At 46.1% G+C, this 19935-nt stretch overlaps 1 protein-coding gene across 1 annotated transcript in view; it reads left to right on the top strand.

The window, feature by feature from the left end:
- Window positions 1-19935, top strand: part of LOC146822011 (cysteine-rich secretory protein 2-like) — a 326571-nt gene that overhangs the window by 112298 nt on the left and 194338 nt on the right. Inside the window, exon 3 of the mRNA XM_085609951.1 lies at window positions 13383-13473. Coding sequence (XP_085466077.1) covers window positions 13383-13473 — 91 coding nt within the window. The remainder of the gene's footprint in view (window positions 1-13382; window positions 13474-19935) is intronic.

The following is a 19935-nucleotide window of genomic DNA, read 5'->3' as shown; positions in this document are numbered from 1 at the left end:
CTATCCAATGTGACCAATAAACTCTTAAGGCGCTATTTGCTTGTAGGCGCTATTTTCACATTTAATCTTTGAAAATTCTACTTATTGAATTTTTGTCATTTTGGTCTTGTTTTATTTATAAAATCATACTTTATTTTTCTAAACTGGTGTGGTATCTTTTATGGTGTTTTCACAGTTTTATTGTTGTATGGCGCAAATATCTAACACATTACCTCTTAAGTTAAGCCTCAATGCTCTGTGCCAAGCTACCAGAGGGTGAGAAAAGGTTAATTTGAAGTGTGTCTCTGACTTACCCTGACTTGGATTGCATTTTCTGCTTGGACAGGGTGCATACTCTGCCGACCAGACACCCAATTTCCAACAGTGGCACTGTTCCTCTGCTGTGCACGTACCCACAACACCCACCTATCTAAATGTATCTCCGTCCCTTCTCAAACCCAGATGGGGCACTTCATGTGTGGGGACAGCATTTAGCACGCTCAACGGAAACAGCAGTGTCTTACGCCTGTCGATCCTGAGACCAGCCACTGGGCCTCCTCAAGTATAAAAGGACATCATCTGTGTAAAAAGATATCAGGTGTGTAGAGTCACCTATTTTGATATCGAAGCACTCCATGTCTTTTCTACGATTTTAATAGCCAAAGACTCAAGTGCCAGGGCAAACAATAGTGGGGATAGGGGACAGCCCTTTTGCATAATATGTTCCACCACCCTGTTCTTGAAGATTACCTGCCGCTTCTGACTGTGGCACGGGGGCGCTATACAGAAGTCACACCAAGCTGCAAAACGTCAGTCCAACTCCAAAGCCCATTTGTTGCAAGACCTACATCACATATGTCCAGTCAACCACATCAAACACCTTTGTGATATCTACTGACTTCCGTGCAAGTTCCTCTTGACTATTTTCTGCCACATACGGGACGTGTCAGTCTCCTCAGATTCATGGCTGGGCTACGGTCCAGTATGAAGCTGCACTGGTCTTCGTTCAACAGTGCCCCAACTATGGCATCCAGCCGCTCAGCCAACATCTGGCATAGCACTTTCGTATTAGTGTTCAGCATGGTGAGGGGTCTATACGAGAAAAAGGTACACTGTATCCCCCCCTTGTTTGGGCACCATACAGATCACTTCTTCCCTCAGGGTGGGGGAAAACGTGCCCCTCTTCCTAGCTTCCTGGTAGACACCTCTAGCAACGGTTCTGCCAGCTGTGCTGAGAAGGCCTGATAGAATTCCACTGGAAAGCCATCTCCCCCGATGTCTTCCTTCCAGGGGAAGATTCCCCATTGCTTCCTTCAGCTCTTCTGGGGTGAACTCCACCTGAACCTCCTCTCGGAGTATCAGCGGTGCTACCGGAAATTCCACCCATGCCAGGTACCCATGCCTTGATAGACTCAAGGTCAGTCTGTCACTCTTCACCATAAAGACCCATCAGATGGTCCCAGAGTATATTATTAATCGTTACTTGCGTTGGTGCAACTGTACTGTCTGCTCTTCTTAGTCCGATAATATGGGGGCCTGTTAGTTTCTTGTTTGAGTACCCATTCTTACTAGGTTTGTGCCCTCCCGCTGTAATCTCTGGGTATGCTCCCACCTTCCAGTCTATGCCAAGTTTCTGCCGTCGTCCATCTGATAGTCACCATTTCTGTCCATGCATCAGAAGAATCTGCTTCCAGTCTTTGTATATCTGCTAATCCGCCTTCAAGTGCCCCCAGCTTTCATTGCAGCTCCCTTCTAAGACCATAGATTTCATACATTTTCCCCGCATGACAATCTTTCAGCGCCTTCCACTCCATGCCTCTGCTGGCCTTTGCTCCCCAACTATCTGCCAAATAGGCTGGCAGTGCGCTGCCCAGCATGTCCCTACAGGCTGTGTCAAAGAGGGCCTCGGACAATAGTCTCCATCTTCGGGAACCACTGGACAGCCCCAACCTATTAATTTCGCGTATCAGGGTAGAGTGGTCTGATAAATATTGCTCCAGGTATGTGATCAACTGTACTTCAACATTCAACGCAGCCGTCCCCAGAGAGCGGTCCAGCCTGCTGTATGAGCCGTGCATAAGGGAATGGCAGGAGTATTCCTTCAAGTCCGGGTACATTGCTCTCCAGATGTCTACACAGTCCACATCTTGCATTGCCTGTCTCAGTGCCTCAGTCATACCCATCTTTGTGGATTGCCTTGGGGGCAACCTATTCATGTCTCCATCCAGTATCCAGTTGAAGTTCCCGACGCACAGTATTTTATTGTCCATACAGTCAGTCAGTAAGGCCTATATCTTAAAATAACAATCTTTATCATCTTTATTAGGGGCACACACATTCAAGATCCAAACCTCTGTACCATCTAGCATCCCTTGTAATAGGACATATCTGCCATGAGGATCTGTCTCTGAGTATTGCAGTTTAAAGGGGACTCCCAGCATCAACCAGACGGACACCCACCAGGACATATGAGGAATATGCCGATAAATATAACTGCCCTCTTCATTTCTTTTTAGCTTGTTTACTTCCTTATCCACCAAATGTTTTCCTTCAAGAAAGTTATGCTTATCCCCTGTCTGTGCAAGAAGGACATCACTCTGTGTCTTTTCACATACCCCCAATCCCCTGACATTCTATGTCATGCTCTTATAGCTTTGCATCCCTTGTATGTGGGTGGTAACTCTCAAGGCCAGTTCTATAGACCCCCCACCCCTGATCAAGTGTTCCTGCTCCTCTCCTGATATCTTGGAAACTGTACCGCTGCCTGCAGTGAACATATTAAAATAACATCCACTGCTTCCACTGTCATATTCAGTAACAAAACAAGACATGCATGCTGAACTTTACCCTTTCCCCCAACCCTGCCCAGGTAGACACATAACTTCAAATACGAAACCATGTGCTTGCCCATGATATATGGTAAGAATCCGCGTGCCAACCTATCACACCCGGTCTTGAAATACCAAGATTTTGAGTCCATCCATCATCCAAAAACTGACTAATGGCTTCAGTGCACAGAAGGGAGGCAATCTTAAGCAGTCTTCAGTCCTACAGGGTCTGAGTATCACTTAGGGACTCCAAACAGCTGTCCTACAAAGCGCAAACCCTTTATACTGATGAGTACCACTGCTGAACATGTAATATGATCCTGCTGCAAATTAAACCCATTATTCCTCAGTTCTCCACTCTAGCCATGCTCTTTGCTCCCTCCTCCCCCAACATGTCAGCTACACATAGTATTCAGATTTTCATAAACACTTCCCACTTATCAGGCATCCATGTTATTCCTTCTGGTACTCAGCCTCCTCCGGCAAGTGTTGATTTCCAGGCATGCAGTCCTCGTCCATTGGCTGCTTTCTCTCCTCATGCTCTATAGGCTAACTAGCCAGTGTACCATCTTCATGCACCACCACTCTGAGCGTGAGTTGGCTCTGAAGGTCTTCCGATCTCTACAACATAATGGTGCCTGTGTCCCTAGTTCGTATCCGTCTCCCACTTTGCCCGAATCGAGGAGCCCCTCTTTTGTCTTGAGGGACACTGCCCCACACCTCAAACCTGGACCACATGTCTACCGATCTTTCAAAAAAGTTGGTTTTCCCATTGACTATCACCCGACGGCATGTGAGATACATCAACATATATGGTAGATTCATAGTTTTGAGTTTTTGCTTAATGTCCATATAGTATTTTCTCTGTGCTTTCAGTTTGAATGCATAATCCGGGAGGATAGCAATTTTAGGATTTTTGTAACACAGCTCTTCGGCCTCACGGGCCCCACTTAGAATACAATCTCTGTCTCTATAGTTAAAAATCCTGGCTATCAAAACCCTTGGGGGCCCCTGGCGGCAGCCTCACTGTCAGTCCTCTGTGGGCCCTTTCAACAGCAAACATGTTTGATAACCCTTTCGGTTTCAAAGTAAGTGTTCAGCCAAGTCACCCTCTACTTTCTCAGGGAGGCCCAACAGCCACAGGTTATTCCTATGTGATCAACCCTCAGCTACAAATTTGCAGTATTGACTGGTTGCCACAATCATTTGTGTTACTTGGCCCTTGAGTGTCAACAACTCCGTACCCATTTCAATGAACGATCATTCTGCAGTCGTTACCCTGTTGGCAAACATACATATGTTAGTGTGCAGGAGGCAACCTCTATATTGAATGCATCTATTTTCCCCTTCAAGGCAGTGTGCTATCAACCCGTATGTCCGCCCTAGAAGGCCCCTCTTCCCACTCAGTCTGTTGAGTCCCCGTCTGTCATGTACGTTGCAAGGTAGAGCTCTGCGGGGTCACATATTGCATAATGGTGTTGCCCTGGTGGGTCTTAGGATTCATATCTTTGCCCATGTTGTGTGTGCTACCCCACCTTGGTGGGGCTTCACAGTCTTACATCCTAGGTGCAAAAAGATGGGGGATTGGTCCATCCCTTCAGGTGTTGCAGCATCCCCCATGTGCCAACCACTCTTCGCGGTTAGCAACCCCTTCATCTATGCCAGCTACATGCCTTGAGGGAGAGTTCTGTTCAGAACACCCTACAGCATTCCCCTCAAGTTATGCTGCTTTTCAGCTGTCAGTGTGTCCCTTCTATCTTGCATGTACCAGGGCTTCCCATTTGAGAGTGTCTTCAGACGACCTTCTCTTGGCTTGGCTGAGGGACAGGACAAGACCCTCACTGCTCCCCATCCCATGCCACGGGCTCTGTGAAGCACATTTCAGCTCTGTCCATGCTGCCTATCTGTTGCAGGCTCCCTCCATCTCTCGGCCCTTCAGTTTCTCTCTGTTGCAGGCTCGAGTCTGAGCTCTCCTCCACATGCAGGTTTGCCATCTATGGGACCCCATTCTCTCCTCGGGCCCCCAATCATCTCATCTCAGTCTTCTCAGAAGGGTGGCAGGCCAGGCCAATTTTACTGCCGCCATGGCTCGGCGCAGGCCCCGACCACTGTCTGTCTCTCCAAACCACAGCATAGTGGGGTGGCCAACTCTGTCTCTCACCCCCGGCTAACTCTGTCACTGGCCAGAGCTTCCGCACAGTCCTGAGATGCAGCAACCCCCGCCGCCTTCAGCTCTCCCTGCTCTGATGTCAGCTCCAGACCCAGCTGCGCCTTCAGGTAGGCCGCAGTACTGCCTGGAGTCCCCTGCCCCTCCACAACATTTCTGCAGGTCTTGAGTGGGCGATCTGTGGACAGTAAGACCACTGCTCATTAATTGACGGGCATTTCAGGTTTCAATCAGGCATGATTATAATGGATTATTCCTCGGGGCAGCAGAGCGCAGTTTTAGCGCGTCTGATTAGGCATCTTGGTCGGACACACCCCCTCCTTGAAAGTTGATACAGTAGCCTTTGGAAGACTTCGGCCACAGAGCCCAACCCAAAAGTAATGCGAACAAACAAGTATTAATAAAAGTTGTTCATTTCTCACTGTCTTGGTGCAAAAGTTCTTGATGGTGAGGCTAAGTCGATCATGGAGAACCATTTTAACCCAGTGGTCATGCTGAAAAGTTAACTAATGTTTGGCAAGGAAAATGTATCCATCTGAATATTTCTGTTCTGGTTTTTGAGATCCACACACAACGTGATCATTAGCCTATCAAGCCATGACCAAATGGAAAATCCCTCTGCAGACTCCAATGCTTCAATAATACCTTGTTTCTTTTATGTAACTTGGTTAGTTCACCATCTGCTTCATTTCTAATATCCAGTGCATTTTACCTCATTTGTGAGACACTGGAACTGCACCCTCCTTGAGTATAATTGTATGGGAAACTCCATCCAAACATGAAGCTACCAGAAAATGTATGAGGAAATTCCTTTGAAATGCTTCTTTCAAGGTCCAAATTTTGCCAGCGATCAAAACTTGCTCAGGACTATTGGGTCTAGATTGATACATAAAATACGTTTATCAAGCCATGCTAAAACTGAAGGTACTTTCTCCACAACACATAGCTTATCAGCTTATCAATCACATCTCCGAAAATCCTTACTCTACAGGGTAGTTGTAGAGGGTTAATTACAGTGGATACAGAGTAGTCTTTGCTGTGACTAAATCTAAAGCCTGCTTGATTTTACATTTTACGGCCGGACCATAATCTTTGTCCTTTGCGGTACCACCGAATTATGTCATATTTTATATCCAACAACATGCCTTTTCTCCTATGCCAAGATTCGAGGGCAATGTGGCATGCACCCAGGTGATGCCCACCTGGTTGCGCTAGCTATCCTATGCTTTAACTGGAAAGCCCACGCTTTCCCGCGCCTGCTGATGCCAATACAATTTTCAGACCTCCTGCTAGGCAGTGTGGACACTCCCTGGACTCAGGAACAAAGGCATGGACAAGAATGAGGTCACACCTCCCTTCTCCCATGCAGGCCAATGAATGAGCATATCAAGGTGTGAGCTTTAAAGGCTGCACAACCTCTGATATGCATCAGAGCTGACTCCCAGTGGAGGAACCAACCGTCCCCATTCTGTAGGCACATTTGATCGGGGACAGGCTGGAAATTAGCCATGTAAGGTAGTGTACTCACCCAGAAGGCTAACCACACCTCAAGCTTGGGCAGCACGGTCTGTACACAACTAAAGAGGGATACTTTATCCCTACGGCAACAAACTTGGAACTGTGGGAATTAAGTTTGTTCTTGGCTCAAACTTGGTTTCCCCTGCTTGTGAGACCCCTGCCCAAAGCACCCTCAGTCTCCCCTGGACTGATGGCACCAGTCCCCTGCACACTGCAGGTTAAAACACTTCAAGGAATTAAAGAATCACCAGTCATCAGGCCCATCGAGGGATCGACGAGAATCAGATGGTCCAGTGCACTGTGGGAGTTACAGCCCAGCCTTCCCCAAAGTTTTAGGCAGCTACCTCATTCCTGTGACCCCTGTGAAGTGCCCATAGCTTTCACTGAGCTTACCGCTGCCATGGCTTGTTGGTCGCAAATCCGGCAACTGACGCCCTTACTCGATGCTGCATCAAGAGGGAAGACCATGCAACCAGCAGCCGACATTTTTAACTGGGTCCCCCATGCGTTTTGCATCTTGTTTCTTGCAGCACTGTGTAAGCAGTAAAATCAGCACCAACCTGGAGTCACCAGGCTAGATAAAATTGTTCTGACTGTCATGGCCTGGTCCTAGGTACCGCACAACCTTAACCCTGCGTGGGTTCCATGTTCCTATCATTGATACTAGTGTGGGTGTTGCTAGGCCCGATCATCAACCTGCTTTAGTAACTTGAACAGTGCAGAGAATAATACAGCTCTAGTACCGTCTGTCTGCCCCTTGTCTATGCTGCTAAGTCCTCAGAGCCCCTGCTTGCTACGTGGGTTCCCCTATCTATGCCAGTGGCTACATAACAAAGAATAGAGGAAATTAATTATCTATTCCTTATTGCGGCATCCTCATTTGCCATTAAAATCTTATATCCTATGGCACTTGTAATACAGCAGACAGGCTACCTGTCACATTTGTGACGCAGTATCCCATTGCCAAATATTCTGAGCCACTTCTCAAAAACCCAGTAAAATATGTGTTGGCTACAGGGAGACACTCTCCTGCGACTCTTTTATGAATGTTAGTAACTACCCACACATAGATTGTGACACCTGTATACAATGAAGCTTGAATGTCCACGCTATTAAAAAGAGAATATATGACACTGAGACAATGGTAATATATTAATGATACAGCTGACTTAAGGCACAGAGTCCACGATTATCCTTTCAGCCCCAGGATATTGCATTGTGTGAAATTAGACCTTTCAACTTTCCTAATGCCATCTGTGAGTGGCTTTTCCAGTGCAGGCTTTTTTTTAGCATTCTGGTTGATTTAGTCCTAAATTTAGTTTCGGATATACTCTGAACAAATGAAAAAATCTAAAGAAAACTTAGACTGGAATAGCTACACATCACGTGGAAATCTGGAGGATTTGTTTACACTATCACTGTAAATTCAGGTCTCCCCTTTTCTGAGCAAGCAGGACCAGCACTAGCTAGAGACAGGAACTGAAGTTTGACAGACTGTGGGAAGGAAATGTGCTTTTCCCACAAGGCCTTTTCCCATTCAGGAGCTAGCCTGCAGGAGGTAGATGTGCAGGGACCTGTCTTAATTCAGGACCTAGCCTGCAGGAGGCAGATGTGCAGGGCCTGCTCCCATTCAGGAGCTAGCCTGCAGGAGGCAGATGTGCAGAGACCTGTCTTAATTCAGGAGCTAGCCTGCAGGAGGCAGGTGTGCAGGGCCTGCTCCCATTCAGGAGCTAGCCTGCAGGAGGCAGATGTGCAGGGCCTGCTCCCATTCAGGAGCTAGCCTGCAGGAGGCAGATGTGCAGAGACCTGTCGTAATTCAGGAGCTAGCCTGCAGGAGGCAGGTGTGCAGGGCCTGCTCCCATTTAGGAGCTAGCCTGCAGGAGGCAGATGTGCAGGGCCTGCTCCCATTCAAGAGCTAGCCTGCAGGAGGCAGATGTGCAGAGACCTGTCGTAATTCAGGAGCTAGCCTGCAGGAGCCAGGTGTGCAGAGACCTGTCTTAATTCAGTAGATAGCCTGCAGGAGGCAGATATGCAGGGCCTGCTCCCATTCAGGAGCCAGCCTGCAGGAGGCAGATGTGCAGGGCCTGCCCCCATTCAGGAGCTAGCCTGCAGGAGGCAGATGTGCAGGGCCTGCTCCCATTTAGGAGCTAGCCTGCAGGAGGCAGACGTGCAGGGTCCTGCTCGAATTCAGGGGCTAGTTTACAGGCGCCAGATGTCCAGGGACCTGCTTTCATTCAGGGGTCACCCTGCAGGAGGTAGTCGCGCAGGACCTGCTCCAATGCAGGGGTCAGCATGCGGGAGGCAAATATGCAGGGACCTGCCTTCACACAGGGGCGAGCCTGCAAAAGGCAGAAGTGCAGAAACCGGCTTAGAGGTAGGGTGGGGTCAGTTTGTAACAGTCAGATGTGAAAGCAGCGTCTCTCCTGGACGTTCCAGCTACAACCAAGAGGCAGATGCACAGGGACCTCCACTCTAGCACTTTTCAGGACCCGCCATCGGCCACGGGCATCCCACAGGCAGATGTGCGGTAGATGGTTCCCCATCACGGGCCAACCCGACGACAGGGGTGCAGGGACCTCTTTTCCAGCAGATGCCCTGTTGCACGTACCTAAAGAAGGCTTGGGTTGGCCTCAAGTTCTCTTGACCATTAGAGAAGAAGAAAGTTCTCGGCAAATTAACTACCGGGTAAAATTCCCTAATTTGATATGTGACACCATCAACAATTCATAGGTACCTCTCAAAAGCCACTTGGAGTTCTGATGGTTCTAATTTCACTTTTCCCTAAGTTTCTATTTGTATAGTGCACGGCCCACTATCAGTGGCTCTGTGGCTTCCATCAGATGAAAGCTCGCACCACGCCGCATGTAGAGTGGATTTGCCTAAAACACAGCTGTTGGTTGAAAGTGTTAACGCGCGGCATAGACATGGAGGGGGAGGTTGGCAGCTCAGCCCCAGCATCCAATGACTGCCCCTTAATTGGGTGGATGGTTTGGTTTTACTTTAATTACTGATTGAGCCTCAGTGACTTCTTGTGAATCTCAGGAAATGTTACTGCCGCCTCCAACCTTCTGTCACGCAAAGGGTATCTCCTGATTAACTCCTAAAGACGTGCTTCTCAGAAGTGCAAGAGCCAGTCTGCTCTTGCACAGACGCTCATTCCCTTTAGCCCCTTTCACTCTCTGAATCCCCGTCTTTGAAATAAGCCCCTGGACTAGGACGCTGCTCTTTCAGATGTAGATGTGACCAGTAGTTCTGGGAATGCAGAGAACAGGACTGGATGGCTCTGTAAACTCTGCGGCGAGAACGTGGCGTGCTTTCTTCCTTATGAGGTGTTCCCTGGCGTCCCTGAGCACAAAGAACATAAACAGATCAATTTAATCGCTCACCTTTGAAATCCACAGTCCAGGAACCTTATCTTTCCACCCAAACAAGAACAGACTCCGGCTTAACGATTGGCAAGATCGTCTGATGTGGCGCTCGTGCGGGTGTGCGTTAACCTCCCACAAGGAGAACGCAATTAGCCATTAGATCCACTCAGACATTTCAGAATAGTGCATATTGTCTAATACAGAAGGAAGCAGCCATACTGGTCTTCAGCAGCCTTCCCTGAGTGCATCTACAAAGGCCACACCCAGGCTGGGCTTCCCTTGCCTTCTTTTCATCACACGAGTCCCGAATGTGACTCATCTCCTTCAGCAGCGGTGTCCCTCCTGGCTGTAGAAGCCTGAGGACCAGTGCTGTGTGGATCACGACAGGCTCTGCAGGATGGATGGACCATTGTGGACTGCCCAGGCCACCATTATTACTTCTTATAGTAAGACACAATTAATGGGCTGCACCATTACCACTCTGGCCCCACCTGTAAAAAGGGTCATATGGTGCATCACTAGATGCAGGCAAAGGTAGGGGACTGTGCAGGGGCCACTCACAGCGCTGGTGGGTCTGATGATAACCCATGTGTGCTGCCATCTTACCTTTCCATCCTGTAAGAGCATCTAGGTGTGTCTATGACATCAGGCAGCACATCTGTAAATCAGATCACTCCATATGGCCATCTCGCAGCAGCGCATGATGGACCTTGTGTTTTACTAGGTCCACCCTATCCCTGGAGGGATCCCAGGATAAAGTATCCCATGGTGCTGATAAGCACCAATGCCCCAGAAAGGTTCCTATCTATCAGGCACACTGCATCAGACCAACTAGCACACTTTATGTATGTTTCCTTTATAAGAAATGATAAGTTGATCAATTTCTTCAACTTGTTTCATATTTTTTGATCTGTGTTATTAAGTAATCCTCCTATCATGTCCTACGGGTTGCTTCTTAGTTTGAGTTTACATATTTTACTTGTTCTCGCTGGTATGAAACCTACTACCTAAACCATCAGAGAATCTTGGGAATCTATGTCCAGGCTACAATTTCTTCAAACCCTAATCAACTTCTGCTCATGGGACTGAGCTAATTCGTGGTGTGTCCTTCTAATTACTAGTGAGCACTTCCTCCTTTTCTTTAAAGTATGCCAATCCAGGTTTGAATGCCTTTACAGGTGTATTATAAACACATTATTTAATGTATACAAATAGTAGTGAGTGCTGAGTTTGAGCTGGTGGTTGCAGGTGGCACCCCTCATTTGCGGGGGCCAGCACTTATTTTCCTTCATCAGACTTTGACCCAAGAAGAGCAAAAAAATCCCAGTGGGAAAGAAGAAGGAAGAAAATGATGGAAACAAATGCGACAAATGGTAAAAGCAGGAACTTTCGAGAGTTAGATAAAGAGGCGTGAAGTGTTTCATGGTGGACTAAAGAGGCAGGAAGTGGAATCAAGCCGACGCAGCCTTGATATCTGGCACGCCGACATACATCAGTGCCGGCTGTGGGCTTCTCAGCAAAACATTAGGCCCCAGCACTTATTCTGTTACAAATTAGGCACTGCACGAAAAGTACATTATTGCTCAATGCATTTGTTCTTTGTGCATTGCTTACATTAACAGCACACATTTAAATGATGGACTCACAGCGAGAATACAGAAATTATTATATTAGCATCCCTAGTGTTACTTGTGGGTAGATATGTGGTTCCTCTCTAGATTACTAGATTTCTAGAGCATCAGTGTTAGGTATTTTCATAACAAGCACAGTCTTCCTTTACGGTAATTGGGAGGTAGCCAGAATGATACCTTAATTTGTCATTTTGTATAAAAATGAATGGTATTTGTATATAGGGACTGTCATTTAATGCTGTGTCATTCTTCTACCTCGTCTGCAAGCTTGCAAGCTTGCTTGTCTCAGTTTGTGCCGGGGTGCTGATTTTAGCCAAAACATTATTAATTTCCACCTTCAATAGCATTGTTTCTGAAATCACCTTACACCTATTTAGATAATAAACTATCAAAATAAACAACATCTGCTCTTATGTGAGCTCCAAAATATTTTAGATTGTCACAGAATCAAACTTGTTATTTTGTGAGTGACTAAAAGTAGGGTCCAAATTGAAGTTATGAAGGCTATTTTGAGTTTAAGAAGTACATTAGTGAATAGTGATGTGAAGATTGACAAGCACCTTTTACTCTATTAGTTAGTATTATCTGATCGCTGAGGAAGTGTGCACATTTGCACCAGTAATGCCAGTTACAGAATGTAATGTTGACTGATTTTTAGGTCGACCATTCGAGACCTCTTGTATATACTTTAGTATATACTTATATGTGTATGTACTTTGTGGGCTCTGGAGATCAGCCCTAGGACTTGTTAGGTCGCGCATTCGAGACCTCTTGTATATACTTTAGTATATACTTATATGCGTATGTACTTTGTGGGCTCTGGAGATAAGCCCTAGGACTTGTTTGTCTGCTTCCGCTTAGTGACTTTTTTTTCTGTTCAACTGCCTCTATTTAACTGTCTTAATAGAAAACAACCAGTAGAGGTCAGTAAAATACCAGAATTGCTTTCTGCTTGTTCAACTGCCTCTAAAAACCTTCTTGATAGAAAACGACCAGCAGAGGTGAGTAAAACACCAGAATCACTTTAGCATTCTCTAGGTTCCTGTCCATAGAAATTGTCTTCCACAAGCACCCATAGACAATAACATGTTTTCAAATCTTGTGTTTTCAGTGCTATGACCACCGAAGGCCCTGATTATATATTCAAAACAAAGCTTTGGACTATACCATTTACTGCTGAAAGGCAATATTTCTCTCCATGTGTTCTCATACCTGGCATGTCACGCAGTTTGGTGCTTACTTTCCCTCCATGTTAAAGAACAGTAGATGTTTCAGCACCCAGGCTAATGTGCTGCATAGCTAAATACATATAAGGTCCCAAAGGCGAGACCGATTGCATTGCAAATGCTTGTTGAATAGGCAGTTCATAATTTACAATTGAAGTAAGGTTTTTCTAAATACATGTATGCAATGCCACTATGTTATGATTAGAGTATACTTGGCATTGTTATGACATCATCCAAAATTGTATTTCTTCTCTCATTACTATTCTATTTGGGCAGTCAGTTTGTAGTCCCTTGTCTGTGTCTGTGATCTGTCCCAGATTTCAGCTTTGGGAATCTCTGTGTGGTGAGATGTATGATTGATTGACATGAGGTCTGCCAGTATTTAGACGAAAAATGTACACTGCTATTAAATAAAATTGTACCAGAATAAAGATTCCCTCATTCTTTCTTCTGCTTTCTGCTTTGGTTACATAGAACCAGCTTTCAAAATTCATCAGTACCATTGTAATCTGGATTTGAGATTTCCAAGTAAACATTTATTGACTTCTGGTTTATGAAATATGTAGATTTAATTTCAATACTATGACTGCATAAAATGCAATTTGGAAAGAATTACCCACTCTTACATAAAAATGACAAAAAATATGTTTTAACTTTTACTGCAGGAGTGGAGCAGCGAAGCCGCAGCGACTGCTAAAAAGGTTGCTGCCAAATGCCTTTTCGAACACAGCTCTGAAGAAGAAAGGACAATTAGCAGTAAGTCAAAAATGTTGACATTATACAGCATATTCCTATTTTAGTGCATGTAACATTTTAACTGACCTCTGCATGCCAGAGTAGCTGCTTCTATGTACTTTGCTAAATTACTGTCATAATGTGTTAGAGTGGGGGTGCAGAGAAGTGGAAAAGAAGGAAAACATATTGCTGAACATGTTCTCATGGAGTGATGTTATATTTTTAAGAATTTTCTCTAAGGTTGACCAGCCCAGTAGGTTCCTTAGGCTACAAGGGGTCTATTCTCAAGGGCCAGGCCTTAATTGCAGAGATATTTTCTTTCTCATGAGCTGTTTCTTATTGAGTGGGGTGACTCAAAGTGGATGGTTCTCAGACAGCCAGGGGCTAGACTGGTATTTTGGGCTTTGTGAAATCTTGCAAACGTTTAGGTCTTATCTCACAGATTACCTTGTGGACCTGAAGTCCTTTTTAGGTCTCGCCTAGCGACACAGCGCTTGCTTTGCTTGCCTTGGCGAGATCTATTGTTGTCGACTTGGGTGCCAAAGGGGGACAGGAGATGTGCACTTTCCCAGACAGCCGATGTGCATGCTCACGGCGTCTCTTCTCCGGCGTCCTTGCCGAAGGGGGACAGGAGATGTGCACGCAGACCCGTACGGCGTTAAGACGAGTGTTCTCTGGGTGGAGGACAGGAGATGTGCACATGTAGGGAGGACAACAGATATGCATTCGTACGGGTCGCAAGCACAAGGAACATGGCCACAGATAGTATGTTTTGTGTGACTCTAAACTGTGACTCTAAACTGACAAAAATACAGATTTTGCTTGTTCCGCTTTTATGGCGGACCTCTCCAGTTTCACCTAGCCCTAAGCTATCAAACACATTGGAACTGGAATATGTGAACTGCAGTCTGCACGCATGTATTTTTGTGCCTAGGAAAATAAATCAGTCGGGTGATTTATTGTATTTGAATCCATGTGACTGCCCCATTTTAACTTGTCCTAAAGGCATCAGAGCGCTTTGCCTCAGCACCAGCTTACATTACACAAGGTCAGATTTTTTTAGGCCCGAGCAGAGTAAGTGATTTGCCCAGAATAACAGGATATTGAGCCTAAGAGACTAAATGGACTTGAACCTGTTCCCCCAGTTACAAAGTCAGCAGCTCATCCGTTAAGCCACATTACCTCCATTTAAAAAAAATATATAGTTTTATTGCTTTTCAAATAACAACTGGCAATTATTACAGCATTGCAATTGTCCAATGTATGATCCTGCCGCCCCTCTTGTCCTTACGCCCAGTACCAGCACCACAATGATTCAAAAACTACAGTGATATATACCACCAAATTACAGACATCCTTATCCTAGTGGTATGTAGTCCTTCCGCCCAGCTATGATTTCAGTTCCTGCTAGCGGTCAAGAACCAACACTGTTACAATAACTGAATTATATCTTATAAAATCTCAAGCCAATCTTCCCCCTACTACCTCCCTCAACCCCCCATACCACTGGTGTGCCTTAACTACTTGCAGCGTAAAAATATAGGAACATCTGATTCCTCTGTTATGGTTAACTCAGTAACAGCAGTACAGTACAGGCTAACTTACTACTATTGGAGGCCAATAGTCGTTCCACAGGGCACATCCAGTGTTACTCTACCACTCCTGTGGAGCCTGTGGAACCCGTTGGGACTGCCAGGGCCGAGCCATCCTCCAAGTCCACCTCAGGCTCCTGTAGTGCATCGACCAGTGCTTCCCACGCCCTCGCTGCCACCAGTGCTTTTCGTTGTTAGTCCGCATGGCCTGTTGAAGCCTGAGTGTACCTTTGCTTAGCGCCCATTTGAGTAAGTCCGCCCTCCACCTCCCCACACTGGGCCCTCGTGCTGATTTCCAGTGCGCAGTGATCTCTCTCTTAGCTAATAACAGGCCTAAATCTATAAACTTGCTCGTCACCTTCGTTTTAGAGGTATGCAGGAACCAGTGCAGTAAACAAGTGCCCTAAACAGGTTCCACATTACGGAAGCCACATTACCTCCATGCTATTGCTGCTTGAGGCTTCAGGGCACATGCACATGTCAGATTTTTACAAAAGGCGCATCAACAATCTTTGAAGGTTGCTGTAATTGTAGCTTTTGGCCTCCAAGCTGTACATATATTTTCTGCAAAAAGCACATTAACCCACCCAGCTTTTCTGATGATCCAGTGATGTCACAGATCCCGGCCTTTTCACCAAAATCTCCCAAAAAAGAGTAACGACTTTTTTTGCACTTCAGATAAAACTGGGTTGGTGTTCTGCTTCCATCTAATAGAAGATGCACACATGACACCTCTCTTTATAGCACATCCCACATCACTGGCGCCTTCTTCCAGTAATGTTACTTGGTACCATGTCACTTGGAGCGCCTTCCGGCAGGTCTTTTAGGTAGCCAACGACCCTGGCTTTTGAGACTCGGGTTTTGATGCTTCTCATTATACGTGTGTGACTGTTAGCCCCACTGTGCAGTGCGCTGTTCCATAAAAGTGCCGGGTAATCCTACAAACGTGACACAGTTACACCTTAAGGGTTCCCATTTTTCCATCGTCGACAAGAGGCCTCACGTCCTGTGTGGCACCCTTAATCATAGCTCCCTTCTTAGCAACAGTAGTTTGCACGCTGTGAGCATATATCAGTAATGTCAAAAGTGAAACTGCAACTCACGAAATACAGTGCATCACTGGCTGAAAAAGCAAGGACGGGCTACTATGTCAGAGGACATGGTTCCACTTGGCAGCTGTGCTTTAGCCACCTGAAACTCAAGATACAACCAGGGGTGTAACACAGCCCCCGCGCACAGGGAGCCCCCAGCCTGTCAGCACAACACCAATAAATATCTGTGAGATATGGTCGAAGTGGGGGAAAAAAAGTAGGGGAACTGTGGGCGGAGAATCAGAAGGCGGGAATAACCTGAGGATTGGATCAGTGGGCGGAGTTAGAGGTGTGACCAGGATTGCAAAACATCCCAATCTTTAGTATTTGTTTGGCATTTCACTGACCAGTTACAGCTTATTATGTTATATAATTCAACCAATGGATACACATGATTATTTAACGATTAATATGAGTTATTGACATTAAAATAAATTCACAAAGTGGGATATGTTTCTAATCACAGAATGTCCCAAATATGCTTAAAAGTGGAAGCACAAGCCATTTGTTTCCAAGCCATGGATTTTCTGTTGTCAGCAATATACACAGGACAATCAATTTTACGTGTGTAAATCACTGTATGGGAAATGTTACATAAAACAAAGGACTACAAGGTGTAGGAGTCACATGACAACCATATTAGTAGGCAGTATAGTTTAATAGTGATTGATCTGGAGAAACACAAACTCATAATTTAAAACTTAATACCATGATTGGGGGTCACTTTAATAATCATTATTGATTTCTATCCAATTGAACACTTTTTGCAACATCAGGATAATCCAAGGCTTGGGGGAAAAAAACATAAAGCTCTAGTTTATTAAACCTTGCAGTTTGTATGCAGCTCTTAGATGAAAGTTAATAGCTCACTGTTCTTTGTTAGGATTTTAACTTATAAACTGCAAGTAGCAAAAGGATCATACTGACAAAAGCAGTAACCCACTGACATATTTACAATATGTGCACTTTGTGATGGGCATGGTACATGTTCTTAGCAGCAGGCACATTATCTCTCTGCGCTATCTATGCAGAGGAATTGCCTAGTACTTCCAAACCTCGTGATATTTGGGGCCTGCTCACTGCATGCCTGTTAACTATCACTGATGTCTGATTGCTCATGTCATTAATGTACTGTAATCCTCTACTGCCACATTGTATACCTGATTGAGTACTATCAAGTGTTTGTCTGTCTACAATTGTCATCTAATTCATTGTCGATATCTCCTGCCAACCCGAGTGTACGAACTGTTAATGTGTCATCAATTGCTACAGCATAACCCCGTCCAGGCGGCGAGCACTCCCTCCCCGCTCCCCCCTGGTTGTTGCCATCTCTGCGCGCTTTTCCCTTAAGTACCACTTGACCACTTCTTGGTGCCTGAAAAGGTCGCAGTTTTATTTTTTACAACAAACATTTTTGTAACATGAAATCTTCATATTTCAAATTTCAACATTCATGGTCTTACTATAGTCCTTCAACGACCATGTTTCACTTTTATCTATTGTTCATTCTTTTCTCTATTCCCATTCTGGACCCAGCCGCCCCAATTGCCTGGGAGAGGAGGGAGAGGCCCCAATCCCTGTGTTTCGGTTCACGGGTCTAGGCTTCAACTTGCTACCGATTTGGAGGGTGTCCCCTTTCTGGGCATGCCCGGGCTGCAAGTGCCGTCCCGCTCGTCCTGTATCCTTTCGGGGCCCTCCCTTCTCCCAGGGGTCTCTGCCGTTTGGCATCCCAAGGACCTTACTTGAGCATCTACTCTATTTTCTTGCGGCTGGGTCCTTGTCATCTTCTCCGTCTGTACCCCTGCCGTAAGGCATCCCCGGGGTCCTGCAGGAGTGTCATCTCTGTTCTTTCTCTGGCGGCACGCCGCCCAATGGCTCCCCCAGTGCCCCTGGCGTGAGGCATCCAAGGACACTGTGTGAGCCTTTCATCTATCTCCTAGTACTTTCGTTCTCTACTAGGTTCCTCGTGTCAGCTCCGCTACCCTTCCGCCCCTACGGCTGCGACGCCCGTATCCATAGGTGTGGGTGGGTGGGCTTTTCTTCTTCTTCTTACGCGGCGAGGGGGAGCCTTGAAATTGAATTTCCTGGGCCGTTGGCCCCTTTTAACCTCCCCCTTGCCTACCTCTCTCGCCCCCTGATTGGGGGGGGGGGATCTTCCTTTGTTTGTGGGCCTATCATGCCCTCCCCGGCCTAGCCGGGTTTTCCTAATTGTGGGGGCGTGGCGTGGATCGGTCCCGCCGCCGGCCGGCGTTCTACCCTAGGCCTCTATCGGGTCCGGCTTTGCCTTCCCCGGCCTGGGTCCTAACCATCTGTATGTGTTCTTTTTTAATCTGAAATTGAAATAAATTAATTTAAAAAACTCTATGCTATCTTTCCATGAGTCTAAACTTCCACTAGACAAAACTCCGATCTCGCTCAAGGAAGACTTTTATTCACCGGAATTATCATGACATTTGTATTATTGCCGAAAATTGCTGTAGGCCAGGAAGGAGGCAGCAAGTGCTTTTAAAACCATAATATACAACGCTCCCACTCAAAGTCAGCACCCGTTGCGGTCACACTGGTCGCACTGCCCTAGAGCCAGCTCTTCTCAGGTGTCCTGTGACCTCAGTGACAGTCACTGTTGCTCTAGGGTCTGCTATTTCGTAGGCCTGCCTGCAAGACTGGAGGTGAACTTCAGTATGGGTTGTGGTGGGCAAGCCTTCAAGGTGAACCCACACTTGCCACTGCTGGGGTCCACCTGCTGGTGTTAAGACACCAGGGCTTTTCAGGATTTGCAGGGCCTTCTAAGGTCTAGCATGGAAATGTGCTCCCTCAGGAGAGTGGTCTGGGGGACTGCTCATGAAGGCTGAACCTGATTCCCCAGTTCTAAATTCGTCAGCGCTGCCCCCAGTGCTACATCCGTTCCCTCACTGAACACCATACCGCCCCACTGAGAGAAACTAGCACTGCCTTCAGCTACAATCCAATTTGACCTGCTATAAACAACTGGATGCGACTCAATTCAAATTACGCACTAGGCAACAGCAATATGCTGTCTAAAAGAAAAAGTAACAATATCCATCCTGGAAAAAGCAAACACTCATAGGGAATGAAAGATTAAATAAAGAATGCGAAATGTAAGCAGGAACAACATGGTGAACTTAACGCTTTTACACTCACTATTCAGAAATCAGTGAGTGCTTCTGCCTGAAAACTACAGGACCCAGAAAGGACCCATTTCAATGTCCACTGCTTATATGCTTACAAAACGTAAGCAGTATCGTTTAAAAAGACCACATTCTTGAACACAAAGCCGCCTTACACATTTTGTTTTCCGAACCATCCATCAAGCAGGTATTGCAGTACCTCCAGGTTTGGCCAACTTCCCCACCAGGGGAAAACAGCGCTTCACTGGCAAATTCAGTAAAGTGACGCTAATGTTTTTGAGGTTTGAATAAAACCGATCTGGCCACTTTAAGAACACCCCGTCTTGCCTTATTTAGTTATTGATTTTTCATATTTTGAACCTTTTATTTCCGTGGCTGCACTTTGGAATGGAAAATTGTCAAAACGACATTTCCTGCAAAAGTGTTTTTCTTTTTTGCATCCATTTCACAGGGGAACAAAATGAGGAACAGGAAGAAGGAGAGGGTGAGAACAATTTCTTGAGTCACGGTTTTCGGTAAGTGAGGAGAAGTTAGACAGACAGAGAGGGAATAAGAGTAAGAAAGAGAGGGGGAGGGGCAGCTGCCAGCGGCTGAGCAGAAGCGGACACCTTCCTTGTCTTGTCTGGGCAGGAAGCAAGAGACGGAGACCTT

Source organism: Triturus cristatus, chromosome 6, assembly GCF_964204655.1.
Source record: "Triturus cristatus chromosome 6, aTriCri1.1, whole genome shotgun sequence".
Taxonomy (NCBI): Eukaryota; Metazoa; Chordata; class Amphibia; order Caudata; family Salamandridae; genus Triturus; species Triturus cristatus.
The sequence above is the reverse complement of the archived record's forward strand: the minus strand, read 5'-3'. Positions and strand labels throughout refer to the sequence as shown.